Source organism: Pelecanus crispus, chromosome 11 (genome assembly GCF_030463565.1).
Source record: "Pelecanus crispus isolate bPelCri1 chromosome 11, bPelCri1.pri, whole genome shotgun sequence".
Classification (NCBI taxonomy): domain Eukaryota; kingdom Metazoa; phylum Chordata; class Aves; order Pelecaniformes; family Pelecanidae; genus Pelecanus; species Pelecanus crispus.
This window is the reverse complement of record NC_134653.1, coordinates 18,380,421-18,408,335: the sequence shown is the minus strand read 5'-3', so window position 1 is coordinate 18,408,335 and position 27,915 is coordinate 18,380,421. Positions and strand designations below refer to the sequence as shown.

The window sequence follows — 27,915 nt, the reverse complement described above, 5'->3', positions numbered from 1 at the left end:
CTCAGCTGCCCTTACTTCACTTCCAGGATGGAGGGATTCGTCTCCATGATGGCCACAATGATCCTGTCAATGTAATCCTGCAGGCGGAAGTTGATCTCCTCTTGCTTCTGAATTGCTTCCATGAGCTGCAAGACAGGGAGAAAGAGAGCGAGCGGTCACCGCCTGCTGCTGCCCAGGGAGAGAAGCAGGGCTTCTCGCAGCTCTGTGTGCCCACGGAGGTATCCCCCTTCTTCATTCCGGCTTGTGCTATTCCTGGCCATGTATACGTGTTTCACAGCACAACTGCCAGGGACCCGATGGTTCAGCAATGACTCCTGCAGGCTCTGTAACACCCAGCTGAACCCCCTGCTCCCGCCCTATGGGATGCCTTTACCCCTGACAGGTCTCCCCTGACAGATGCTCCTGCATCCCCAGATCTCCAAACCGTGCAAGTGGGTGCTCGGCCACAGAAGCTAGAGCCCCAGGTCGGGAGCGCAGGCACGGCAGGCTGAGCCTGGCGCCCAGATGCCCAACTGCTAGAGGAACATGTACTGGTATCTCTGGGGCTCCCTCTAGCCTTTCTCTCTCCTTGAGCAGGCTCTAGCCCAAGATGAGGAGATGCCCTCAAGCTGCTGGCCCTGCTCACTCCTGTCCTTCCTCAATCTCTCAGCCAGATGGGACCTTGGACAAAGCAGGGAGCATCACATCTCCCTTTGGCCCCCAAAACACGTGTTTTCCCATTACACTTCCCAGGGTCCGAAAGATGTAATCAGGGGTACAGCCATGGAGCAGGGAGGCCACGTGCCAAAACAGATCTTAAAGAAGATCTTGGCTTTTTTAAGACAGCTACAGACAGACACACCCTGTGCTTGCTGGTCTGTCCCAGGAAGAGGAAGGCAGTCACAGAGCAGGCAAAGTAAAGCTGCCAGTATCAGCAAATTGGAAGGGAACAGCTTCCCCTATTCCCAGGAAGGAGGGCTGGCAGGCAGTGTAAGTCCTGCAAGCCCTTCAAATAGTTATGTGGGTATTTATTTGCTCAAAACAGCCTTCAAGTGAATTTTGGGAGTAAGCTGTACCACGGACAAGGCCACATCAGCTCCTCCCAGGCCCTCAGTTAGCTGAGAGGATGTGTACCAGCCACCCCAGGAAGATGCAGTTTGAGGTAAGCTGTACCCTGTGGCACGTACCTCGTCTCTGGAGACCGAGCTGATCTCTGCTGCCAGGGATTCAGAGAAGGAGGCTGAGAAGAGGTTCTTGGCTCCCTGGATGCTCAAGTTAATGATCTGCCCATTCAGTTCATCGTTCTGCTCCTTCAGGTTCCTGTTATCCTGTTCACAACAGACAAACATCAGACGGTGCTGAAGCACATGGTGTCCCTACAGCAGAACTGGCCAGGGAAGGCAGGGGCTTTCATCCTAACCAGTAGCTCACACAGTGCTGCGAGCAGCACTCTGTCTCCCGACTCCAATTTGACAGAGTCTGGAGAACTCTGGAAACACACAATGTGCTGGGGAGATCCAGGGGACACAACAGAGAGAGGGGCTCTTGAGTATAAGTGCCATCCCTCAGAGGAAGAAGCCAACCTCTCCTGTCCCAGGACAGGAGAGCAAGAAAGCAGTGGGCTGCCAGATCCACAGTCAGCTCCTCAGGAGAGAGCCCCCAGGCCCCTGCTGACCACTCCTTGGTGTCAGGGAATTCGCATCCCCTTTTGTGGACCAAGCAGCCAATACACTTCCCTCCCTGCCCAGCCCCGCACACCTGCTTGAGCTGTTTGATCTCTTGCTCCAGCTCAGTCTCCCGCGTCCTGCTGTTGTACTCCTGGAGCCCCATGCTGCTGCTCCTGCCTCTTCGCTGCTCAGCTTCCAGTTTGAAGAGTTGCAAGTGCTCGAGCTGCTTCCTGAGGTCCTCAATGAGCTGCAGCACAAGGCAAGGAGACAACTGAGTGCCACATCCCCTGCAAGTCGAACAGCTTGCACTGGTCATGGCTGGTGTGAGAGATGGGCTGTCCCCAAGCTGAGAGAAACTCCACTGATTGCAGGATTAACAGACCCTTTCTGGGAGTGCACATAGCTTCCCCTTCCTCCCCCATGCCTCTAACAAACAGGAGAGGGGAAGCTACTTAACTACATGAGCGCAGCCCTGGAAGGACTTTGTTGGAGCATGAAAGATACTGGCTCCAGGTCTGCAGCAGCAGACAGACACCCCACCCCACCCCCCTCCCCCAGCAACATGGGCATCTGCTCAGGCAGCTCCCTCCTGCCACAGCACTGTGAATCCCATCTCACCCAACTGCTCTTAGCATTGCCAAAATGACAATAATTTCCACTTTAAGGCACAAAGCTCCTTTTCTGCCACAACAGCAAGCCCTACTTGAGCCGCCAGCTGGAATTACCAGCCACAGAGACACCTGGAAGGGGCCAGGGGGGCTGCATTTCTGCCCTGAAGCACAAAGGAGCTGGCAGCTCTGACTCAAGTAGCCTTGCAGCCCTCTCCTCCTGCCTGCTAACACCTGCTGGCTCCATGTGCCATTGTCACTGTGCTTCTGCCACTGCTCCTTTGATGCAGAAGAGAAACAGGCCCCGCAGCAATGGGCCAGGGTGGCACAGCCCCACTGCGTTTGTAGATGCAGACACGCTCAGCTGAATTTTAATGCAGGCAGAAGTGACAGATGTTATATAGTTACGCTGCTGTACTACCTTTCTCTGCCCAGATAGGACCAAATGCTCCAGTTATACCTATTTTTGGGAAGGCTGCCAAGGCCAGTTTCTCCGCATTGCCCTAATTTGGGGGACTAGCAGGACAGGACTGTGGCAGGCAGCCCCGACTCTACTTACCTCCTGCGTCGACTCCTTCTCCTTTTGAAATTGGTGCCTCTCCTGACTCAGCTTGTCCCCCATCTTCCTCTTTTTCTCCTGCTCCTCTGTGAGCTGCACAGTGAGGTCTTCGATCTCATCCAGCAGCTTCTGCTTCTCCTGTAACAACAGAAAAGGCAGCAGTCACAGGGCCCGTCTTCATTCAGCACTGCCAAGGCTCTTCCCACTTGCTCAAGGACACAGCACACGCTGAGCACTGCGGGGAAGGCTCTTCTTGCTGACGCATTCGGATGCTCTGCCTGCTGGGATCTCATTTGCTGTCTGCGGGCTTCAGAGCTTTGGCAGCAGCAAGAAGAGCCACACACCAAAATAGCACTGCTAAGAGAGAGATAATAAGAGATGACTCAAGAATAAATGCACACAGGCAAATATCCGCACTTGTGTGGCTTTCTGGGCAGCACAATGCTGGCATGGGACATGGCTTGGGTGGGACTGGGGCCAGCACAGGGGCTACAGGCCAAGAAGAGACATTAAAACATAAGGCTCCTTAGGTCTGAATTTCAGAAAAGCCATGAATCCAAGATCTTAAGCCACTCTACAGATACTCATTCTTGGTTTCAGATATGAAAGAATTTAACTGAGGACTGACCCAAGAAGGAGCATGACCAGTTCAAGCCAGGATGTAAAACACACAGCCCAACTCTCCCACTCTGTCCCCTTCTTATACTCAAAACCTTGGCTGAACATTTGAGATGGTAGGTAAAGGTTGTCACTTGGTGATGATGACAACAGCCCTGCACAGGACACCTCCCTGTACAGCAGCACCCTTCTGCCTATGACCAATTCACCCCCTCCCCTGGCTCACAGCTTCCGCAGCGCTCACAGAGCCGCAGCGCTCTCATGAAGGCCCAAAGACTGTGAGGGGATGAAATGCTTGAGGGCCTTCAGCTGGCCAGAGGTTTGATTTCACCTAAATTTTAACCTTACATCTGCCACAAGCTTGAACAGAAATGAAATACAGCCTTTGTATCAGATGTTACATCTGTAACCCACATTCTCTCCAAAAATGAGGATCTTGTCCATCCCATGAAGACTGTGGCACCTTGGCAAGCCTCCCACCCCGGCCCTGTCAGCAGCTACGTGGCCTTGAATCCTCTAGCAGGGTGTCCTGGTTTCGGCTGGGATAGAGTTAATTTTCTTCCTAGTAGCAGGCATAGTGCTGTGTTTTGGATTTAATAGGAGAAGAATGTTGATAACACACTGATGTTTTTAGTTGTTGCTGAGTACTGCTTATGCTAGTCAAGGACTTTTCAGCTTCCCATGCTCTGCCAGGTGCACAAGAAACTGGGAGGGGGCACAGCCAGGCTAGTTGATCCAAACTGACCAAAGGGCTATTCCATACCATATGACGTCATGCTCAGTATATAAACTGGGTGGGGGTTAGCCGGGGAGCAGCGATCGCTGCTCGGGAACTGTCTGGGTATCGGTCGGCGGGTAGTGAGCAATTGCATTGTGCATCACTTGCTTTGTATATTATTATTGTTATTATCATTATTATATTGTTATTATTATCATTACTATTTCACTTTATTTCAATTATTAAACTGTTCTTATCTCAACTCAGGAGTGTTTCTCACTCTTACTGCTCCGATTCTCTCCCCCATCCCATCGGGGTAGGGGGAGTGAGCAAGCGGCTGCGTGGTGCTTAGTTGTTGGCTGGGGCTAAACCACCACACAGGGCAAGAGGGGAGAGGATCTGGGAGATAACACGGCTCTTTGAAGACTCAGCTCGCAAATCCCAGCAAGCGTGTATCTGCCCGAGCAGGACATGGAGATGAATCATGCCCGCTCCTCTTCCTCCCTTGCAGCCGACTGTCCCACAGCCGCAGGGATGGGGACAAGCTTCCACAAGAGGGCACAAGTCCCCTCCTAACCAGCCAGGACACGGCTGCCACCACTGCACAGTGTGGCTTCAAGCAGGCTGCACTGTCACAGAGAGATTTATTAGGGGTTTGTTAATCCCAGCTTCCAAGCCAAACACTGGGAACCTGGTTTAGCGTGTATGGGATAGCTCTGGTCCAAGGCAAGGTCTGCAAGGACTGGCAGGCACAAGCAGCTGATTTGCTCATTACATCAAACAGATCTCACGTAGGCCCTTCATGTAAATGAGAATTTCAGCTCCAGCTATGTGAGGCAGCAGGTGGGAATCCAGAAACGCAGCTCCGGCTTGCACACCCCAAGCACACACAGTTCCTCACCTCCTCTAGTCTTTCAATGTTAGCTTTTAAACAAGGGACACAGGATCTCAGCTCACTGTTCTCATCATCCAGTTGCTGCAGCCTGCAACAGTAAAGAGATGCGTAAGAAACTTACCCAAGCATCCCAAATGTAGGAGACTTGGTTGAAACATCACTAGGAATATTAAACCAGGACCTGCTGAAGGCAAGCCAGCAGGGACTTATCTTTTCAAAGCAAACCCTGAGACTTCTGCTATTTCTACTCCCAGGGGAAAATGTGAGGCAACCACATGAGTTCTGGCAAGTCTGCTGTCCAGTGCCATGCCCTTCTCAATCAGGTCCAACGTTATTCTTTAGGCCAAGGGCTTCATCAGTCCATGGGCAAGCCTCAGCACTAGGCACCAAAAAGCAGACACATTGCCTGGGCAGAGTCAGAGGGCTTCAGCTTTGCTTTCTCCAGGTAAAGTAACATCCATTTGCAATGGTAACTGTCCTACTACAAGCCCAGCAAAAATCCTACTGCCTTCACCTTTCCTTTACTGCAAGGGTTGAACAATAGCAAAACATATTCTGAAAAAGCAGCAAAAAACCTGTCAAATAAATGAAACCTCTTCCACACCACTTTTTCCTTTGGAAGCCAACAGGCAGAGTAAAGCGCCCTGTCCGGGACACTGCCTGTTGGACAACTCTTCCTTCCCAGATATTTGCCTGTTTCCATGAAGGTGGACAACATCTGAGCATCCAATGTACTTCCATGGGTCACTCATGGGAATAAGCACTAACAAACCACCTCTTCATTCACACACTGTGGGGCAGCCACATGGATAGAGAATGTGAGCTAAATTTAAACCGCATCAGCGAAATTCAAATCAAGAGTCTGAGACTAGGCTCACAAAGGGGCTTGATTTTGGAATGAAGGTACAAGTAGCCAAACCTCAGGGGTTTCAGGGTTTATAATGACTTTAGTTACACCTTTAACCAAGTTAAACTCACTGTCTACTGCACTTTGTCTCCTCAAAGGCTGCAGTTGCAAAGCAGCAGCCTGTACAGGTATTCCAGCGTGTACATGTAGGTCCAGGAGACCTGCCACCACCCAGCCCTGCCCCAGCCCCACCTGGCCTGCAGATTCTCAATCTCAATGCTCTTCTCCCTCTCCATTTTGCTCAGTAGCTCCCTCTGCTTCTTGATCTCCTCCAGGAGTGTTTGGTCAGCTCTCAGCTCCTGCTCCTTCAGCTGTTCCTCGAGAGCATTTGCTCTGTGGAGAGGAGAGAGAGAGGATTAACCATTCTTGATGGCTCACCCCCAGCATGCTGCCATCCCAAGGGAGGGATCAGAGTCTCTTCCCAGCCTTTCTCCCACTGCACAGGAGATCTGCGAGAAGCAGACTGTAAAATAGAGCAAGCTTTCAGGGAAAGTATACCTATCACCATCTCAAGCAGCAAGTGTATGAGGGCTTCACTTTGTCTCAGCAGATGCAGTGCAAAAGCAACATGGTCCATGAAACCCCCAAGGACATTACTACTGACCAACATGACAGTCAAATAAAATAAGCCAGGTGGTAAATGCTGGTATTGTCTCTTAAACTAGTTTAAGTCTCCAGGCTGCATAAAATCCCTTTTTAAGGGGAGGCCAACAAAGGGGTGAGGTGAGGGTGAAAGCACAGTAATAATTTTATAACCCACAGCCTGTGGGTCACAGTCACAGCATCATCCAGAACAAGCTGCTTAATCGGAATCTCATTGAATCATAGAATCATTTCAGTTGGAAAAAACCTTTAAGATCATTGAATTCAACTGTAAATCCCAGGGCTGCGGTTTCACCTGTAGTGGCCATGGCAGAGAAATCCTCCTTCAGCTGTTTCTAGCATTTTGGGCTCCTTTACTCTGCCCTGAAGTAGTCTCATTGCCCAGAGAAAAAAAGACAAGAGCCCCAGTCCTCCTCCTTTTCACTCTCTCATGTCCCCAACAAAAAATACAGGATCTGCAGGTCAACCTTCTCTGTGTGCCAGCATAACAGAAGTTCCATGCAGTCCTGAGACTGTAACAGTGCAGGCAGTGGCAGTGTTTGCTCAGACAGGGCAGAGGTATTTGCCAGCATGCCTACCTGCCCTCTGGAGCAAGCAGAGGTAGCCTATGCCCCCATGCTGCAGTAAATCACCCAACCCCAGCACTCATCTGAAGAGCTGAGGTTCACTAGGAGGCTGGTGTGCTGGAGCTTATGCAATCACTTTGCATAGGCAGGTGGAGAAGGCTTTTGCCAGATGAACCTATTCTTCAACCAGCAATGAGTACACTCATGGCTTTACTTGATTAAAAGCCAGCTGACACTTCTGGGCCAAGCCGCTAAAGTGAAAACATTGCCCTTGCTGCAAAGTTTATCAGGGCTTAGAGAAACCTTTGTTTGAATCGCTCGGTTCCCTGACACAATTGTTACTTAACAGCCTTACAGCCCTATAGATAAACTCCTGCCAGGTTTATCTGCTGAGGGTAAATACACTGCTGGAAGAGAGAAGCCTGCCAGATTAGTAAAGACAGCAGTTACATCAAATGGGATCCGAAGGGCTACACCCCAGCCAGGATCTGAAAGCAATAGGATCAAGGCTACCTGTGGGGAGGGTAGAGATGGGTAGAGGGGGCCCTGCTCTACCTTCCACCCAGACCTAATGGGCAAAATATGGGCCAGAAAGAGTCCATACAGAGCAAGTATGAAGTATATATCCTCCTTGAATGGGAAGCTTTCCAAGAAGAATGACCCCCCTGCAGTCCTCCTCTGAGCCAACCCCTGGAGCTCCAGAGATGTTTCAGGATGGACATGTGGGGCAGGGAAGCACATAAAAAAAAAAAAAAAAAGAGATCCTAAAAACACCATTATAGTTACATGCATCTGAGCAGGACATTGCAAAAGAGATATTTGCCATTTGTCCCAGCTGAGCTGCAAGCAGTTTCCTGCACTCCTGGGGAGTTTGCCAGAGACCCAGAAAAGCATGTGCAGGATGCCATGATCCCACACATGGCCCTTGTGCAGAGAAGACAGCCTGAACCCCGGCTGGACTTAACCACATCTGCCCTCTGCCAGGGCAGGATCAGATCATCAAGGGCAGAGCTGGGAAGCTTTCCTGCTCTTTTCTGCCCATCCTCCTCCTCTCCTGCTGCCTCCTCTCCCCACATGCTCTAACAGCTCCTGAGCAGCTCCTGCCTATATACAGGCAGGCAGCTGGACCATGGGGAAGGCACAGGGTGCTGCAGTACATGAAGGGGAAAAAAAGGCAATGCTAAACTGCATGTTGGCCACGGCACAAGCCGGGCTCCTTTACCTGTGCACGAGCTGCAGGTTTTCCTGCTTGAGGCGACTGTGCTGCTCGCCATTAGCAGCTGTGTCCTTCTCCAGCTCTGTCACCCGCTTCTCCAGAAAGACCACCTGTGTGACAGGAGAGGGGAGGATCAGCCACCCATGCTTAAACCCACTGGCAAAGTAGCACCAAGTGCTGGAGCAACTCCCACCACCTCCAGCACACAGTGCAGGTGCTCCCTGCTAGCTTTGGGGCTGCCTTGGTTTGTTGCACTGATTCAGAGCCAGTCACTCCGACACAGCTCCCAGCATTACTTGTGTCCCGCTTTTCACCGCACAAGGCAGCCTGAGCTGCAAAAGCTATCACTGGGGCTTGCTCCTGGGCAAGCTACTTAAAAGTTGATGGTTGCCACTGGCATCAGGTAGCCATGCCTTGATTTAAAGCACCCTTTTAAAACATCCTGTTACACCCTGGTTTCTCAGTTTTTGATATCTCCCATGTACCAGTATGGAGCTAAAGACTTCACTCTTTCCCTCCTCATACCCTTCATGATGATACCCTACATGGAGGTCTAGAGGGAAAGACCCCAGCTGGATCACCAGAGCTCTGATGCATCCAAGTGCACCCCTGAGGCTGGGGACAGCCACCCACTGCCTGAAACAGGGCTGAAAGACCTGGGGTTCACAGCTATATGTAAATAAAGTCACATAGGAGGGAAACAATGCTAGCTGGTAGGAAAGGATCAGAGATGACTATTTTCTCCCTGTACCTATATGGGGCTTATTTCAGCTGTATTTGCATTTTCATTCACTTTCCCTAAATAATGCACAACTTTGAAGAGCAAAGAGGGCCGGGAGTGCCCCTCTACTTCCCACTCAAGCAGGAGCGTGGGTGGGTGGGGAACTGCAGAAGCACAGAGTTCGTGGTCCCAAAAATCCCATTTATACCCATACAAGAACAATCATGAAAGAGAGGCAATTAGGAGCATGTCTGCAAAACCCAAACCATTGCTCTGGGGAGAAGGGCAAGCGACATGGAAGTGTATTAAAAAAAGAAACATGCAGAGACACAAGGCCTTTCCCAGAAATGCATACAGTTTCCCAAGCCAGATGTCTTCAGGAACACGAGTGTTTTATTCAACTTTCAGACTTGGAAAAACTTTGATTTTTAAAAAATTTTTTAAAGGTCTTCTATGCATTATAATTATAGCATATATGTATTTCTCTTTCACATGCTGCTCCATGCAGCTATTTGTGATTCCAGAATTAGAAAGCCATTTTCAACGAGTTTCAGGACTACAGCAAATGCTTACATGAGCCACAACTCACCCATCTTTAATTTCCCTGCCTTCCCTTAGCTATTTTTAGCTGGGGGTGCTCAAACAAAAGCTTTCTTGTGCTCCTGCCCCACTCACATCTTGTCCTATAATCCTTTTCTCATAACACCTCAGTAAAACCCAACAGGACCAGCACAAAATCAGCTTTATATCCTCATGGCAGCAGCAGCAAGAGCGTGCCAAGGAAAGGAAGTCCTTGTTTCACATCAGGCGACTTTGCTCTTCTCAGAAAAGCAGAATTTGAGAACATCTTATTACATGAAGCAGAAGTGAAAATACAGCCTGCAAACAGCCACCCCCTCCTCCCAGTGAGCTGGAGGGAAGCCACCCTCGCTGCAAGTGAGGCAGCACACCTCCACCCCTGGGAGAAGGCACCAGTGCCACCTCCTGACTCAACACAGGACCTCTACAGTTCGACTCAGAGCACTCTCATTCTCCATCCCCTCAATGCGGAGGGCTTCGTATGTCCCACCTGCACTGATCTACCCAGTGCCAGCTGTGCAGCAAGAGAAGCTTCAGCCTAACTCCTGCCTGGAGATCTCAGAGCACTGCAAGCCACTACATGCTCCAGAATAGCGTAGACAGCACTGCTCTTACCTTGTCTGTGATGTCCTCTTCTGTACACTCCAGCATATCCCGGTAAGACCCCTCCATCACCCCCACGGACAGCGCACTCGTCTGATGCAAGTGTCTGTAACAGAGACAAACCACCCCGACCCACAGCAACATGAACATTAGAGCGAACATTGCAGGACATGGCAATGTCAGATGACAACTGCTCTTGCAGGATATGGTCCTCTCTCTCCCCTCCTCAGCTGCCACCTCCTTTTCCAAGGGGACTTAATAGCACTGCTCCTTCTTGGGCTGCAGGATTTACAGCAAAGGATGGCATGGGCCAGGTCCTTCTCATCACCACAAGCTCCAATGGTCAATGAAGCTCACCACCTCAGTGTGCCCAGATAACAGGGCTGAGCGGGTGGCTGCTTACCAGCTGAACAAATGCGCCCTGTGAGGGAAGCACAGACGTGGACACTTGCTGCTGGGACTTCATACCATGATCATTTGCTCTTGCTCTTTGGAATGGGAAGAGATAAGAGCTCACTCTCTTCACTTTCTTTATGAACATACCAAGGCCATGTGTTATCCAGCACAGGACAGAGTACTCCGCTCTAGCCACTGATAAGGTTAATAAGAAGCGTGGGGCAGTGGGTGTAAGAGGAGGGAGGGGAGAAAAAACCCTTAACCTGTTGCGAAGCACCCCAGCCCACTTCCCCACACCAGCCACGACACCGGAGAGCAAGCTAATCATTAGCAAGGCCTTGCAACATTGGTGTCCACAGCTTTGCAGCGATCTAAAGGACATCCTGTGAAGGGGCTGATCTGTACTTAATCCTCGTGTTATCACTGCAGATCAGCTCCATCGTCTCGTGGCACAAGAAACAGCTATTGCCACAGGGAGGGGTTGTTGTATTCCAGCTCTGTGAACCCCAGGCAGATGCTGCCTGGAGACAACGATTCTGTTCTCCCACTGCAACACAAACAATAAGCAGCCTGAACTACCTTTGAAGCTAGCACTGCTTGGAGCAGGATGTGAGTGAGAGAACCACAGAGGTCTCTTTGAACCTCAGTTTTCCAAGGAATTTGTAATGTGGGCTCTCAAATTCACCCTGCTACACAATATGCTCATGCAAACATTCATGAAGCATAACTGGCATTTACCAAAGAGACCACAGCCGAGTACCAGCCTTATTTTGCATCCTCACCCTGAGTATATACTTAGATCCTGAAGTGTCGGGCACATTTGTCATTTAAATCATGCCAAGCACAACAGGGCCTAAGCAGCTGAGACTTCTTGGCACAAGCAGAACCTGGATAACAAAAGTCAGGGAGGAGCCCTTATCAAAATAAAATCAGTTTCCTAAAAGCAAGACTTTCGGTATTATTCAGTAATTACAGTATCTGCAAAGGGCTTTCTTTGGGCTGATCTTAAATATCTGGCTCTACTCTACAGTAAAACCCTGTTGCCTCTGTCATTATCACAAACTAAACTCGACTGCTCTTGAATTAACCAGTATTTACCTAAGCCCACAAATCCCAGCCTCAGAAAAGCATCTTACAAATGCAAAGGCCCAGAAGGGCTCAATCCCCCATAGTCAGGGCATCTCCATTCCCAAAAGTTTGACTCAAATCCTCCCCAAATTTGTTCTGCCAGACACAGGACAAAAACTAGACCTAAACCAGGAAACCTGGGGACAGGCTACTCCCTTCAACCTTCTTTCCTGCCAGTGTTTTTAACAAAGATCTAGAAAGTAAGATGACAGGAACTAGGAAATGTAGTATCAAGGACCTGCATCCTTGCCAGGAGGGGAAATTGTGCCAGGGGAGACTTGTTGACTGCAGGAAAAATGGAGAAGGGAAAGGTGTGAGAGCACAGCTGGGAGAGAGAGGCATACAAAGCTGCTCGGGTCAGCAGAGGGTGCAGATTGAGCGCCAGGGCATGGGGGTACAAGCATCACCCAAAGTGAGCTGCCTATTCCTCTGCAGCATCCCTGTCCTGCTTGGAAACGAGCAAAGAGAAAGCCACGGATGGCAGAGGGCAATCTCCCTCCCGAGCAGGGCAGAGGCAGGCAGGACAGCTAAGGTAAGCCTCAGTATATTTTTAAAAGCATGACAACACAGGAATAGGAGGGTTGGTGAAGCTGAGAAAGGAAAGGTGAACATCAAGAGGGGATGGACCATCCGCCCCAGCGATTCAGAGCAAACTGCAGCTTTTCCTGTGCAGGCAGGGATAAAAATGCCTACAAAGGGTGACTGGCACCGCATGAGATGATCCCACAGGACAGAAGCAGCACAGCATTAAACCCCACAGTGGGGTTACCTGCAGTTGCCCCCCAGGAACTCCCTGAAGCTCCTGATGGAGCTGGGAGGGCTGCTTCAGCAAAGTCAAGTGCCAAGGATTACACCGAGCAAAGTAAAACAGAGCCAAGAGAGTTGTCTAAGATGACTAGCTTTTTTGGGGTGCTGAAGAAATCCCTCCGAGCGGATGCACTGACTGGTCTGGTCTTCCAGGGACCCACCACAGTGACACTGGGTAGGAGACAGCCCAGCCAAGCAGTCCAGTGGGAGAAGCCCTTCTAGAGACTCCTTCTCTGCTCCATATGCCCCCTGCTAGGGCACTTGGCAGGATAGAGCGGAGAAAGCACCCCTACTTTTGTCCTGGAAGAAATCAGGTTGACACCAGCCTCCAGCTGCGTGCACAAGTGACAAACCTCCATTTCAGAAAAACAGCTATTGCAAATTATATTAGAATTAAACCTGCTTTCCCCCAGTGCTATGCAACATGTCCAGAAGTACAACACCGCAAACTTATTTTGACAGCCTTCCTTCCACGGGCCCAGCAGCTAGCACAGGCACCCCTCTCATCAAGCAGTTATAGGACTATGAGCTTACCTTGCCACCTTCTTGCTTGAAAGTCTTTTATTTGGACTGCAAAATGAAAAAGAAACAGGAAAGAGTTAGGAAAGCTGACAGTGGAGAGCAAGGGAAACAGGAAACTGCAAACACTCTGGGGCACATCCTTTGCTATGGCAGGGGAGCGTCCACGCAGCATGCACCACCCGCACAGCCTGGCCACCCCTGGTAAAAGGCAGGCGAGGAAACCACTCACATATTTAACAACCCATTGATAACAAACCAAATGGAATAATGCTGCAGAAAACCTCACCAGCTCCAGCAACGGTATCCTCTCACCGGCAGATCCCTGTCCTGAAAGCTGATCCCCAAGGAAAGTGCTAATAATAGCAGTGAGTTTGGTGGGCTTCAGCCCGGCGCCAACAGCAGACCGAGCTAAATCTCCTGCACCCTGCAGCACCCTAGCCCTCCCTCCCCTGCCGCCCCCCAGGGAGCTCCCTGCCCGGCAGCTGGAAGACAGGGCACACCTCCTGCCTGCAAACGGGCACTTCCATCCTTCTGCATGCTGGTTAGCACTTCTCACAAAGATTACTCTCACTGTTTGGCTCTGGATCACCAGAGAACTGCTGCCTACGTGTAGCTCAGATTTTAGGAGCTGTTGATCACGTCCCTTTCTGGATTTTAAGCATGGGCACTGTTATAATCGCTTGAGACAGGTACAAGCTCTCCTTTGCACAGACAACCAACAGAGATCACACACCCCGGCTCTGTATATGCCCGAGCCAGCTGCCACCATACCACAGCGGTCAGGGTTTAGCTAGTGCTCAGCGTGACCCATGGTACGAACAGCTAAGGCTTGTGTTACCCTGCCCCTTGGGATGGGGCTTCAGGCTCTCCCCGCTGAGAAAAAAAAAAAGCCTTTTTCAGAAACGGTTACTTGTTAACATGCTCCTTCCAGTCCTTCAGTCATGATCAATGCAGCTGCATGCTAGTGAAGCAAGCAGTGCTTGGATCTCACTCCTCATCTTCCATCCAAACACACACTGTTGTCAAACAGATGCCACTGGGACACATCACTGATACCAAATCATCACTGAATGATGACTGCAAACACAGCTCTAGACTGAGTGGAGAAGCAGCAGTTGCATTCCCTGATGCTTAGCTCAGTTTAAAGAAAAAAAAAAATCTGGGAGTCTATTCCTGCCTTGAGCTGCAATGATTACATTAGTTGGTAGAAGGAGGAATTAAGAATAGCTCCAGACAATTTTCTTTTTAAAAAACACAATGACCAACAGGGGTTGTTGTCAGGGTTACCAGCCCTCATGTCAAAAGGGCATCTTCAAACCACAGATTTCCAAGGAGTGCAAGAGCCGCTGCTGGCTGGGCTTCAAGGACTCTCGGCATCCGCCTGAGAGGAGGAGGTCAGGCCCTTGTGTTTGCCAGCAACTGTAACGAGTCACATATGTCCCCCAACACCGGAGGGAGAAAAAAATATTTTTCTTTGCGAACAGCTTATCAGAAAGCAGTGCCGGCACCTGCAGGTCTCTCTGGAAGGGATCAGACACACCACCGCTGCTTCAAGGGCGCTAAAACAAAATGTACTTTCACAGAACTGGTTCATCCCAAGCTCCTGGTGTATTTCTTCCCTGCCTTCCTGTGCTGCAGGCTCAAGCAGCAGTGCCCTGATGCTGGGACCAGGCTCCCCACCTTGTTCCAAGTGTAAAATGCTGCATATACACCTGCAGTCTTTAAGAGCAAGTCTGTTACACAGTGGCTTTGGCTTCACCCCAGCTGCTAGCGTCCTCTGGAGCAGGTGTCTTCAGGCTTCACCTGCCAGGCATGGTGCAAGGCTGCCTGGCCCAGATTTTGGTCCAGTTTCCCCTGCTCTTTTCACCTACTTGTCCCCTGCACTGAATGCTTCATGTTGCTGGTTATGCTGGGAGCAAACAGGTCCTGCCACGTCCTGCATGTTGCACAGGACACCTCTCACGTCCTCACCGCTGAAAGGGTGGGCGATGCCCCTTCCATCAGGTCAGTGCACAGGGCCACTTGGAACAAGTTTCCAGCAAATTTGTGCACAGGAATCCCTGAACACAGATGGAGGAATCATACCTACTTGCCCTGAGCCCAAAGGGGCTATAGAATTCCCATCGCAACACTACAGGACAGGGAAGCCTCCTCTGGAAATCCCATCCATCACAAGAGGCTCAGAAGTGTTAATTCAGATTTGCAGGTAAATTTGGTGGAGAAAGCCTGAAATGGAGTGGAGCTACTGGTACATCCAGGGAAGTCCAGTGTTGTTCTTAATAAATGCATAACCTGAGACCCATCACTGACCCTCAAGGCCTCCAAACGCAAAGGCAACTATTTGCCTGAGAAAGATAGAGGGAGAGAGGTACTTTTTCCACTAAAAAAAAAATTAAGGTCAAGCTCCTATTTGTTTTCCAGTTCTCTTCCCATAGCTATATAGCCCAGGAAAGCTCCCATGTCACACTGTCCCTGTAGAGGACAGATAGAGACCAAGAGCATGACCAAAAACGAGGCCTGCAATAGCACACCAGACACAAGCAGAATGATTATCATTAATGCCACCATCCTTCCACCCAGTGGACTGCAAACAGGTCTGAAAAAACAAACAAATAGAAATCCCTCCCCACTTGTCAAATCAGCAAGTCCAGCTCCTGGCTGGTAGACCTCAAACATTACATTCAAAAGCTCATGAAGTTCCTATGCAAAGGCCCCGGCGTTTATCACATCTACCTGGCTCACAGTGACACATAGGTGGGTAGGCAGCTGGTGAAACTGGGTGAAACACAATTTTACTGCTGCAAAGCAAGAGTCTACAGGAGAGGTCCAAGCCACAGTGAGCAAGCTGATGTTTTCAGGTTACTGCTGCAGCAGGAGGACAGGCCCTACCTGCCCTTCCAGGTTGAACCAGCAACTCAGGCATGCCTCCACACTGGGCATTATCAGCCAGAAGACCTGGCAGTCTTTTCCTTGGTGACAGAAATACTGTACACGATTAGCTTACAGCTTCAAGTCACGATGAAAGGACTACATTACTCGGAGCGTAGAGAAGCACCCACCACTCAGCAGGACATGCAAAGAGGCTGCCCAGAGCAGAAGGGAAGACTCTCATTGTCTGCCAGCCTCTATGGCTCAGATTAAAGGAAACTTCTGCTCACCCTCCATAATGTTATTACAGCCTTTACCACCTGGAGAGGCTCACCTCATTCGGTGAAATTCATCGCCTTTCGCAACCAGGAATCAGGCAGTGCACCAGCAAAGGAAAGCTGTGCAAGAAAAGGAGAGTCTTCCCTTCAAGAACATCATTCCCAACACTGAAATGGTCATACACAAGCCCAATTACCTATTCATTTCAAGATCATTCAGGCGAGCAGAAAGATCGTCGAGGCGGTTGATTTGTTTGTGGCACTGGCTACAGTAAAACTCAAATGCTTCATCTGCAATAATGCTGTGCAGTTTCGCAGCGAGCGGATTGGTGCTAGAGAAATCACAAGGGTCATTTTAACAGGACAGAATAGACAGGACTGATTTTCGTCCATGGCTTCCACAAGCTGAGCATATGTTGGGGCAGGGGAGCTTTTGGTGTGAGATGCAAGACTTGCAAGTAGAAACTTCAGTGCAGATGGGTCACCCCCCACCTTGATTTTAGAAGCCAAATCACAGTCAATATGGAGTTGCTATAAACTAGCAGGACTTCTACCACCCTCCTCCCAGAGACTTACAGCAGCTGAGCTTGGCTTACATTTCCAAATGCCTGTGCCAGACGGTTCTTGTAGAGGACTCCAAGAGCCCAGGGAAGGTGAGGTGTATGCTTCCCACAAACCTACACAACTACAAAGCTTATTTTCTGACATGATTTTCCAGGCAACCTGTCTCAGGAGGCTCAAGCAATGGTCCTGGTTTGCCTCAGTAAATGCAGACCAAATTCACACACCGCTGGACTGGGTGCCATGAGCAAGAGCCAAATCCTTTGGTCAGTTGCGCTGTTTTCCAACAGGATGCTTTAAAAATAGAGTATCTGTGCTGCTGCAAACCCACCGTTAGTAATGCAGAGAGTCAATTTTCATTGCAAAGAGCTCCCCTTTTAAGCTAAGCTCAAAAAGGTGGTTGTGATTCAACTGCTGTCTCCTATGAACTGAAGCACACAGAAGCTGAAGCAGCAGCTTTACCTCATTGTAGGAAACATGGGGGTCAACAGCCTGGGGAGCTAATGGGTCCGATCAGCGTTTCATTTTCAGCTGCTGATGTGGAAAACAAGCTGCTGAGGCATTCACCAACACTTGCAAAACAGAGAGCCATTTCCCCCACCTGACATGACTTGGGCAGGACAGAGTTTGGCCAAGGGATTCTGAACAGCAAAGAGTTTGTGTTACTTTGGGGTCAAATATATGCTACAAATCCTTTCTGCAGGAAAACGTGCTTCTGGATGCCATGGACTTTAATCAAAGAAAGGTTAATAGTGAAAAAACAAAGCAGTTCAATAAGAAAGACAGGTAAAAGTGTGAGCAAACACAAGCAAGCTTAAACCCAAAAGGCATCTGAAAGGGCTAGTCAACCCCATGATACAGATACACACTGGCAAGTCCTGGACCGGGCGATGCTGAGCGTGTGGGACACCCCAGAAGGGATCCCCTGGCTCAGCAGCTTTGCATAAGCCCTCACTGACATTTTTTGGTGGCAGTGGGGTGTCAGCAGCCCAGCTACCCCCAGGGTCAGGCCTCTGAGTTTGTGCTGTCTGTACAGTATTTCCAAGCCCCCTTAGAACAGGCAACTGGACAACAGTAAACACCAAACTGCTCATCTCTTCCCATTCCTAGAAAAAAAAAAAAAAAAGACAGCCATTCCCCCTACCCTCTAGGGCACATTTGGACCCAGGATAATCATCATCCACCAGCAGACAGTTTGGTTGCTCAGGCTTTGCACAGGGAAGAGGTGACAGAAGCTTTGTAGCACCTGGAAGAAGTGATGTGCCCTTTCCTGGGCTCTGCCCCCACGCCTGGCTGCACATGAGCCCCATTCAGTGAGTCTTCCCCACCCCTGCTGGGAGGCAGAAAGAGTTTACCCAGCTGGGTGCATCCCTGGGTGAGGTGTGAACCCAAATCTAACAAACATTAATCAAAACTGGAAAAGAAGCGTAGAGGAGAACCCACAGGCCAGCCTGGCAACTCTTTGGGTATGTACAGATACACTTGGCCTCTGGCTGTGTTGGTTGCTTGCCTGTTGAGTGGGCGAAAGCTCAACTGCACTGCACCTCTGGGCATCCCCACCTACCCCTCCTGGCAATCTGCCACCCTCTGCGCCATATGCGGCCTTCCTGCCTCCTTCCTCCATCTCACAGAGCAATGTTCGTCTTCCACAGGTCATCGGTGCTTACTGACACAGCACGTCTGCAGCTGAAATGGGTGTGTGCAAGGAGCTTTTCCTTTCAGTTGCCGTTCATTTCCCACCAAGAGTTGCAGAGATAATTCTCTTACCAGACAGATGTGCCAGGGAAGAGGTGGTAACCCAAGAGGAGGAATCGCAAACACACACGCAAGGACTAAGCGGGAAAATGCAATACCCTATAGTGTTCCCTGAAGGCTCTTGTTTCTTGCATTAGTCCTCTGGGGAAGATCTGGAGCTGTGGCAGGAAAATTTGTTGATGCTATTCCTACTTAGAGACCCTTGTAACATCGAAAGGGTACGTGGTGATGTGACCGTTTACAAGCAATATTGTTCCTCAAACCACAGCCAAAAATGGTTCAGCCTGAAACAGAGATATCCTGTAGTTCTTTAAGGTTTCACTACATTTAAAACACACTCAGGAGGCAGGGCTATGTTCAGAAAAACAGCACAATCTCAGAGAACAGTCAGCTAAGAACCTTCACACACGCAACGATAATCCAAGGCAAGGGCTAGACCTAAAAGGCATGAGGAAATCCTGTTTCAAACAGAACCACATTCTTAACTCTGGAGGTTCTGCAGCATTTACCTGCAGCCTGCCTCCCTAGCAAGCCCAAGTAGCGAGTCTCCAGCACAGCCACCATGAGCTGTGTGGCCACGTGCCGAGTGAGGCCCTCCTGGCAGAGGAAAGATGCTGCAGAGCACTATCTTGTGGATAAGAGCCAAAAAGACAGAGAAGCACAGGGGAGACTGCCCTGACAGAGCAAGACTTGAACACCGGGAGCGTAGGCAGCCTGGGAGCTCCAGATTGATATTAAAGAAAGTTTAACTGATCGCAAAGCTCCTTTAGCTGAGTATTTTCTTGCCAGGAGCCTTCTGGACTAGGTCAGAGGCCCACACTCAAAGAGAAACTCAAAATGAACACCAAGTCTGGTTTTTATCCGAGAGAACTTCCTATGCTGCAGCACCAGTACAGCCAGCCATACTCAGCATTTCTGCACAGTGCAATCAAAGGACAAGCATGGGTGAGTGACATGTCCCTTCTACTGCAGTGTATCCCATCACATCAGACACTGGAGCACTGGTTTCCTGAAGGCGTGCTTTAGGGTTAGGGCATGCTTTACAGCAACACTCTCCTATTGCAGGTTTAGTTAACATCTTCGGAACTGTTGCTGCACCAGCAAAAAGAGAGTCAGCCCTGGCCTGCAGCAAAGTGCACATGTGGAGATTTGACAGCAGTTCTCCCCTCTCAGCCCTGTGCAACCAGGATTGCCCAAACTCTAGGGCTTTGGGAAGCTGGTAGAAAACAGGCAGACAGAAAAAAAAAAAAAAATTACAACAGGTTTACACTGCTGCAGAAACAGCAAGCATGTATCAGCCCAAAGGAAAAAAGTATCATCTTATCTTCAACACAAGCATGTGGCTGGCAGGAACCACTCCTGCCTCGTGCAGAGATGCACTGCCTGGAGGAACACGTCCCCAGTGTTAGCAGTCATCACAGAGACTTGTGGGCTGCAGCAGTGGTTGATTATTCCAGCTTTTACTTTTTTTTTTTTCCTTAGAAAGTACTGTCATACCAGCTCCTCAGTTCACCCTGCATGGGCTGGAAAACCAGCATTTGCCTGGTTTCAGACCCTAATGCAAGGAGTGCAGGAAAATGCTACAGCCTGCTTCTTGCTCCACATATCCCTTAGGCTGCCTAGAGAAGGAAAGCTGCCACAGCTTGTGCAAATCCATCAAAGCATCATATCAAAGCCAAACATACAAGCACACGAGAGAGAGAAAAAAATTGTCATCCAACAGGACCAGGGATAGTTTTCTCTACCAGAAGGTTCTGTGAGGAGCCACACCCCTAACAGGAGTGGGAACATGATGTTGCCCTGGACGCACGTGAAACACAGACTGCTCTTCTACCTTACTGCTGGGCATTAGTGCCTCTGGATGGGAGGGTGGGCAATGTTCACAAAAAGGAAAGACTGAGGGAGGCAACTACTCTCCCACTTCTGAGCCGATTATCCCGTTGTATCCAAAGTTTGCCAGGAACCCTCTCTTGCAGACCAACTGGTGTACAAACCCAAAGGAGACAACTCTCACACACAAAGCTTAGGCAAAGACACTAAGCAAGTGAAACTGCTTAAAACATGGCCAGTGCTGTGCTGAGCATTACCTAGGAGAGAGGAACGAGGAACCATTAAAGCTGCTTTCCCCATTACACAAGCTGTCTGAGAACAAATCTGCTTCATTCCCTTCTCCGTAATCCTCAAAATGCTCCTCTCCGCTAATGACTGTAACGATGGAGTGGCTGAGGTCCGAGCCCAGGGGCAGGTTGTGCGGATGGGATCTGTGGGAACAGAGGGGAAGATATTAGAGGGTGGCCACCACAGCAGCCTTTCCAATCGCATCCAATACATCTGCTTTCTAAATCCCATTTCGGTAGACCAGGGCTTCCTTACAGTGCAATTCACCCTGTGCCTTGAACACTGAAGGGCAGCCCAGGCACTACCGGGAAGTTTGCAGCAATTTTTTTCACAACCAACCAATGCTTCTTCACACAAGCTCCTCTAGTAGCTGCAATGCAAGATTTGGGGGCAGTCAGACTTGCAAGACAGTACCCAGGGTTGGTGGCAAGCCCTTGCATGGCATGGGCGCAACCAAAAGCATAGCAGAAAAAAAGCTCAGCATGTCCCAAACACACCCTAAGTATGTTTTGAGTTACATCGTCAGCCTATGTGCCAGGCTCATGCTTGCTTATTGCTGTATAATCCTATCAAAACCCCAGCACCAGGGTTTAACACTGTGACCTGCCCCCCCACCACCATGACACAAATCCTGGCGGTTTACAGGCAGCTGCCAAACCTGGCAGGGACAGACCCCCTGGCAAGACAAAGGAGCCCTTTCCCTGCTTCTGCTGGGAAAACACTGTATGCACTCCTAACAATCTTGGAGGGGGGGATGCTGTTTCTTGTGTTTTTAATACTGGATCCAGAAAGGCTGTAGTGTGTTAAGCCTCAGCCTAAACCCTGAACACACCCAGCACAGGTCCTGGGATGTCCTGTGCTTTGGAGGGACACAGCTCAGCACAGAAGTCATCATTTCTGTGTCTTTTCACGTGTGCAGCGTTGTATGAAGTCAAGCCACCACAGCAGTATGTGCCCACTCCCAGAGGACTTTCCTGCCCAGGACTGCAGAGGTTTTAAAATTAAGCTGGGGGGAAAAGGCAAGGGGGATTTGTAAGAACCAGGCTGTGAAAGCAGCCCACATGTCTATGAGCCACATGTATGTGTTTGGGGGCTGGGGGAGGAGGGTGCGACTAGCACCACTCTCCTCTCCAAAATTCAATGCTAAAAAAGACTACGTTATTGTAAAACCTGATATTTCAGGCTATGCCTCCATCTTCATCCACTTGCTAGGAGAGGGAAAATGGGGGTATGACTAGATTGCTGTACTAAATCAGAAAGAAAAAAAGATTATAGATAAGCCATTTATGACAAAACCCTGCAACATCTGAAGGATTTGCCCTTACCCTACTAATAAAAACATGTCAACCCTCCAGCCAAAAGAGCAGCAGTTCTCTATTTAACTGCAGACAAATCCAGTACAGCTTGTAGGCATCTGCACATCTTCCTTGAGAAGCACTGTTACTCCTACAGCGGGATCCGTCAGAAACCCATCCTCCCCAGCGGTGAGTCAGACGCTGCACCCAGCAGACCATTGCCAAAAGCATCGGAAATCTCTCCAGGAATAGAAGGCAGGGGGTGGAAATTTTTAACTTGCAAGCAAAACCCAACCCCAAATCTCTAAATATTAATACAGAAGCAGATCTGATCAGGCACCTGGAAACCCTCAGCCAGCGATGCTTTGGGCAATAAATAGTATTTCATACACACCTATTGGGTGCTCTAGCAGTTTTGAGATCTAGAGTCCAATTTTTACTACACATAGCCTAAATAACCACTTAAACTCAAACCATCTAAGGTATGTTGAGCTTTAACAGCTACTGAAAAGCAGTGTTGAAGCTTTGATTCAGTCCACCAGCTGTATTGGTCAGATTGTACTTACCGACTATCCCCTGGAAGGCCTCTGGGCACTAGAGGTGTAAAACCGTTGTCCTGCCTGGGGTTTGATGGCACCAAAACCAGCCCTCAACAACTTGGGAACAAACTTCCAGAGGCTTCTATCTTAAGCCTTCCAAATCTTTAAGCCAAATGAACATTTTCCTTGATTTTTTGGCTATCTGGAATTTGTGCACATTTAACACACCTGGCAACAGGCACCCCTGTGCTTGGACAGAGCACCCAAAGGACACCCAACCTTCCCAGGCCCACCCTGGGAATAGCAGGGAAGCCTCAAGAACAACCTAATCTTAGAAAAATTCCCAAGCAAAGTATTTTGTACCTACAGGCAGGTGAATCTGAAGCACGTAATTTTCCCCAGAGGATGAGTGCACACGCAGGCTGCCATGGCCCCTCCAGAGACCCTCCGCTCAGTGGTCGGGGAGCTCAGCAACTGATTATATCCCAATTTAACTGTCACTGAGCTGAACACGCTTGGGTGAGGAGAGCCTAGCCAGCTAATCTCATTTCTTCCCTAATCCACAGCACCCTTTCAGCCCCGGCAGTGAGTGCCCAGCAGCACTGACCACCCACTGCATCTCTGATGTCCCCAGATGTGATTTTGGGGTAGGAGGGAAGCCCAGTGCTTTCTAAAAGCAACAGGAACTTTAAGTACTCATCAGAGCACCAGGCCTGGGTGGTGTGGTTTTGGCCAAAAAAATTCTGTGCGTTAGCAGACCTTAAGCAGTGACAGTTCCAGAGGCTTCAGTGCAGACCAGTGCTCTTGGGTCACTATTAAAGGAGTTATTCCCTCCCCTCCTGCCTTCCCAGCATCCCAGTTTCACCCCAAAAAAACAACTTTTCCTGCAAAATCTAGGAAATGAGGCGGGCCCAGGAGCAGTTTTGCCAGCAGCAGTTCAGACATGGGGACAAAGATCTTAGCTCACACTTCTGTGCTTCAGGCACAAGTTTAAAACTAGTTATTACAGGAGGTGGTTGCACATCAAAGGGCACACGCATGTTTAGGAAAAACAAGAATACGATGAGTTCCCCTCCCAACTTGAAAATTATATGTTGCATTTTTGGCTTAAGTTATAGATTAAAAACTGCAAGTATTTCAGGTGTTTGGATCATCTGAGAACTTATTTGAGAGGTTAAAGATGCTAATGAGGGTACAGAAGTTGTCCCAAGGCAAGCAACAATTAACTCAAAGAGATTGCCAGGCTGAGCTCCAAAACAGCCTACACATGGTGCATTCTAATTATTATCATTATTCTTAAAGAAGAGCTATTTTGGTCTTGCATGAAGTTACAAATACAAAGAACAAACCAACCAGTTTCAGCAAGACAGGCCCAGCCTACTTTATTTTAAATCCTCAGGCTGCATCTCCCTCAGTCCTTCTCTACTCCCAGTTTCCCAGTTTCCTGCCCCACACAGTTAAGTTTTGCTCCTCACTGTTCCCACTCACCCCTGCTCGGGCTCCTCAATAGGATCTGTGAACTCTGAGTGCACGGTGGAGTCGATGGCACTGTCCGTTTCTACTTCGTCGTGCATCTCGTGATGTACTAGTGTGCTGGTGTCTTCATCCGTGAAGGTTTCGCACTCGCTGTACGTGCTCTCTGAGCCCATGTAAGCACTGTCAGTCACCTCATTTGCCTGTTCAAAAACACAAGAGGAAAAAAATAGGATAGTATAGCTATACAGTTTCATTGCAGAACAGGACAAAACACATATGGGGCAGCTAATTACTGCTGTATTGCATTTCTAAGCACAGAAATCCAACCTCCTAACACCAGCATGAGCCGTACCCCATGTTCAGGTGCTGCTCTGTCTCCAGGTCCAAGGACCAAGTGCCACCCTGGGGTGTACCATGGCCTTCGGGTCGCATATGCTTTGTGGCAGCAGTGTTTGGAAAGCAGGTCACAGAAATATATACTAAATAAGAGTTGGAGGGAGATTTTATTGTGAGCAAGTATGGATTTGTCAAGTCCAGGAGGGATTACCCACTGCTTACTCAGCATTTCTGATCACCATTGCTTACACCCACTCCCTTTTAAGAGGACACATTACTAATCTGAATTCTCTCCAAAAAACACCACTCAAAACTACCAGTTAGCCCTTAAAGCACTTTTTCCCCCCCGTCTAGTAATAAGAAGGCACCTTCCATCCCTCAACAGAAAATAAGCTGGTTTATAAATCTTCATTGCAGCATCTAATTTGCAGAGATTGCACCAGCAGGACACTCAAATCTCCGCACTTCAGCTGGAACAGCATCTTGAATGTTTTGCACTATTTCACCACATCCATTACTTGCAACAGGCTCTACGAAAGAAGGACGATTTCATTTTTTAAGACACTATGCTATGAGCATGGAGAACTGGGTTTTCCCTCCCAGTTCTGTCCCTTAGGCAGGCATTCATCTTCAGTCCTACCCACTTGCTCGTACACGTGGGCAGGGATGGTTCTCCCTGGACACAAACAGTGCTGAGCCTAGAATCATCCTGATGTTATGAAGAGAGCCGTGGGAGCACTAGGAGAAACACCTTCTTCCTAAAGCAAAAGCTCTTGTTACCCATCAAAGTGCCAGTCATTTCCTGGCGTTTACAGGATTTCCCCAGCACATCTCAGAACAAATCAAGTAATTTTTGGCTCTAGGATCTCAATCGTAATGGGATCTGTCAGTGCTGGCGCTGAGCTCCAGCTGATCCGCTCTCATCGGAGGTGTCAGGCAGAGGGACAGGAGCCCTCCTGCCTGGCCTGAAAAAGATGCTCATAAAAAGCCATTTGAAGTTCACCCAACAGGATCAAACTTACTCAGCTGCTGGCTGCACCCACTCCAGCACTGCAGCAGGGCAAAGCAGCAGCATTTTGAACACAGGCACCAACATTGAAGCAAACTTCTCTTCCTCTGCCAGAGAGCACACAGAGCAGCTTTCAGTGCTTTTTCCAAGGGTTTTCAAGAAAACGAGATTTCTCAAAGCCCTGTATTACAGCAGCTGGAAAGAAAATACACAGACATACTATCCTTGTGACAGCAGAATGAAAAGTTACATTAGAGCTGTTCATCCAAAGCAGGGTATGTATACAGCAGGATGGAAGAGTCCTCCTCACTGCTGCAGACATTGCCCTCCAGTAGAAGAGCAGCTTTCGGGGCATGTGCTGTATTTGTACAGCAGGAGAGCAGCAGACCAAGAGAGACAAACGTCCCACTGCCATCGTGTTCCCTAGACTTCGCAAACACTGCTCTCACTGACCCGATTCTCTTCTTTTGGATGAATACTCCACAGCCCAAAGAACTTCTGCAGCTTTCACTGGTGCAAAGTGGCTCAAGATGCAACCAAAGCCTCCTTTTGTTTCACCCACAAATTCCTAGGCTGCCTCAACACATGCAAGACCAAAAAGGGATAGCAAGAACTCGTACAGGTGCTCTAAAAACCTTGAAGGGATGGATAGAGAACTGCTCAACAGCAGTTCTTATTTTATATAGACACTGGGGAGCAGAGCAAAGCAACCCAGTCAACACCCTTGCTTTGCTCCCTGCTGAGTGCTCTCATCAGCCCCTGTGCCAACCAAGCACACTCAGCTGAATGATGGATGAAGACAGACAGGAGCCCCTCTTGTAAGCTTAGCTCAGTGTGCTGGTTTCAGCTGGAATAGAGTTAATTTTCTTCCTAGTAGCAGGCATAGTGCTGTGGTTTGGATTTAGTAGGAGAAGAATGTTGATAACACGCTGATGTTTTTAGTTGTTGCTGAGTACTGCTTATGCTAGTCAAGGACTTTTCAGCTTCCCATGCTCTGCCAGGTGCACAAGAAACTGGGAGGGGGCACAGCCAGGCTAGTTGATCCAAACTGCCCAAAGGGCTATTCCATACCATATGATGTCATGCTCAGTATAGAAACTGGGGGGGGGGGTTGGCCAGGGAGCAGTGATCACTGCTCGGGAACTGTCTGGGTATCGGTTGGTGGGTGGCAAGCAATTGCATTGTGCATCACTTGCTTTGTATATTATTATCATTATTATATTGTTATTATCATTACTATTTTACTTTATTTCAACTATTAAACTGTTCTTATCTCAACCCAGGAGTGTTTCTCACTCTTACTCCTCCGATTCTCTCCCCCATCCCATTGGGGTAGGGGGAGTGAGCGAGCGACTGCGTGGTGCTTAGTTGCTGGCTGGGGCTAACCCACGACACCCAGCTTTCACAGACCCATGCTGACCTACAGACACCAGCATCTCTCTAGGACACCAACCTGAAATTAAACGTGACATAAACCTTCACAGAACTGGTGTCTAAAGTCAGCATCAGGAGAAGACAGGGTTGTTCAAGTGAACTTGATTCAAACAGAGGAGAGGCTGCTGCAGCAAACATCATCCCTAGCACGGAAGAAGGTGGCTTTCACTAGCCTTTGAGATAAAAACAAAAGCCTCCTAAAACCCCCATCCACTTTAAAAAGCGTAAGTCCAGCAAGCCTACTTATATACCTAAAGCTGGGGACTTGCTTAAGTGCTTTACTGGATTTATGCTGCACTTCCTAGAAACACCAGTCAGGCTCTTAATGCTTCAGCAGAAGGAGGACGAGGGAGATTTGGAAGAGGAAGTTTGGTCTGCCAGCTGGCTTGCAGACACACAAGGACAGTGCACCATCACCAAGCCGAGCCCAGCAGCTCCCCAGCCTCCAGAGGAAGGCATGCTCAGGCAATTCGTGTGCTTTTCCAAGCTATCTGCAGCATGCGCCAATTTTAGGGAGGCCACGCTTCAGTGTATCAACGTCTGAGTTGCAACACCAGTTGTGTTTTGCTTTGGGGGAAAAAAAAACATCTCCAGCCTGTACCACATGTCCCCAGTGCTCACAGCAGCGACGGGGCTTTTTGCTGGACTGGCATGGCTCTGCTAGGTGGGAAGCAGCAGGGATCCGATGCAGCAGACAGGGCCTGAGAGATGACAGCAGCCATCCGTGTCTGCAGATTTACCTGCATGCTTCAAAGAGATACTTTTTGCCTGTTTGAAAAAGATTTAATGCCAAAACTGGAAATAACTTTGCTTGCAGACTCCAAAGTGCTTTTTCCAAAGTCACCGTTTCCCCCCCCCCTTCCTACTGGAAAAGCTTAAATTTAAGTGTACATTGATGTATTATAATAAGCACAAAGTAAAGACAACTATTGCAAAAAAACCCACAAAACCCAAAAAACAAAAACCCACCAAAAACACCCCCCAAAACACAAACCCAAAGAACCCCAACCCACAAGTAAATTGATTAAATAACACCCTGTCACGGTTACCATTGCTGGCCTTCTCAACATGGAGCATAACCAGGAGCTGAACAGCTCAATGCCCTTAAATGATTTATCTATCAAATTGTTACAAAACATCTTATACACAGGAAA

The 27,915-nt window shown here is 49.1% G+C and overlaps 1 protein-coding gene across 1 annotated transcript; it reads right to left on the bottom strand.

The window, feature by feature from the left end:
• Positions 1-2: 2 nt before the first annotated feature.
• On the bottom strand, positions 3-24,170 carry RAB11FIP3 (RAB11 family interacting protein 3). The gene is given in 13 exon segments (XM_075718660.1): positions 3-125; positions 1,167-1,307; positions 1,738-1,893; positions 2,814-2,951; positions 5,051-5,132; positions 6,144-6,284; positions 8,343-8,446; positions 10,252-10,345; positions 13,105-13,140; positions 16,436-16,570; positions 20,642-20,815; positions 22,731-22,750; positions 23,991-24,170. Coding segments are annotated over 13 exon segments (1,500 nt in total). The 5' UTR covers positions 24,156-24,170; the 3' UTR covers positions 3-11.
• Between the last annotated feature and the right edge of the window lie 3,745 nt (positions 24,171-27,915).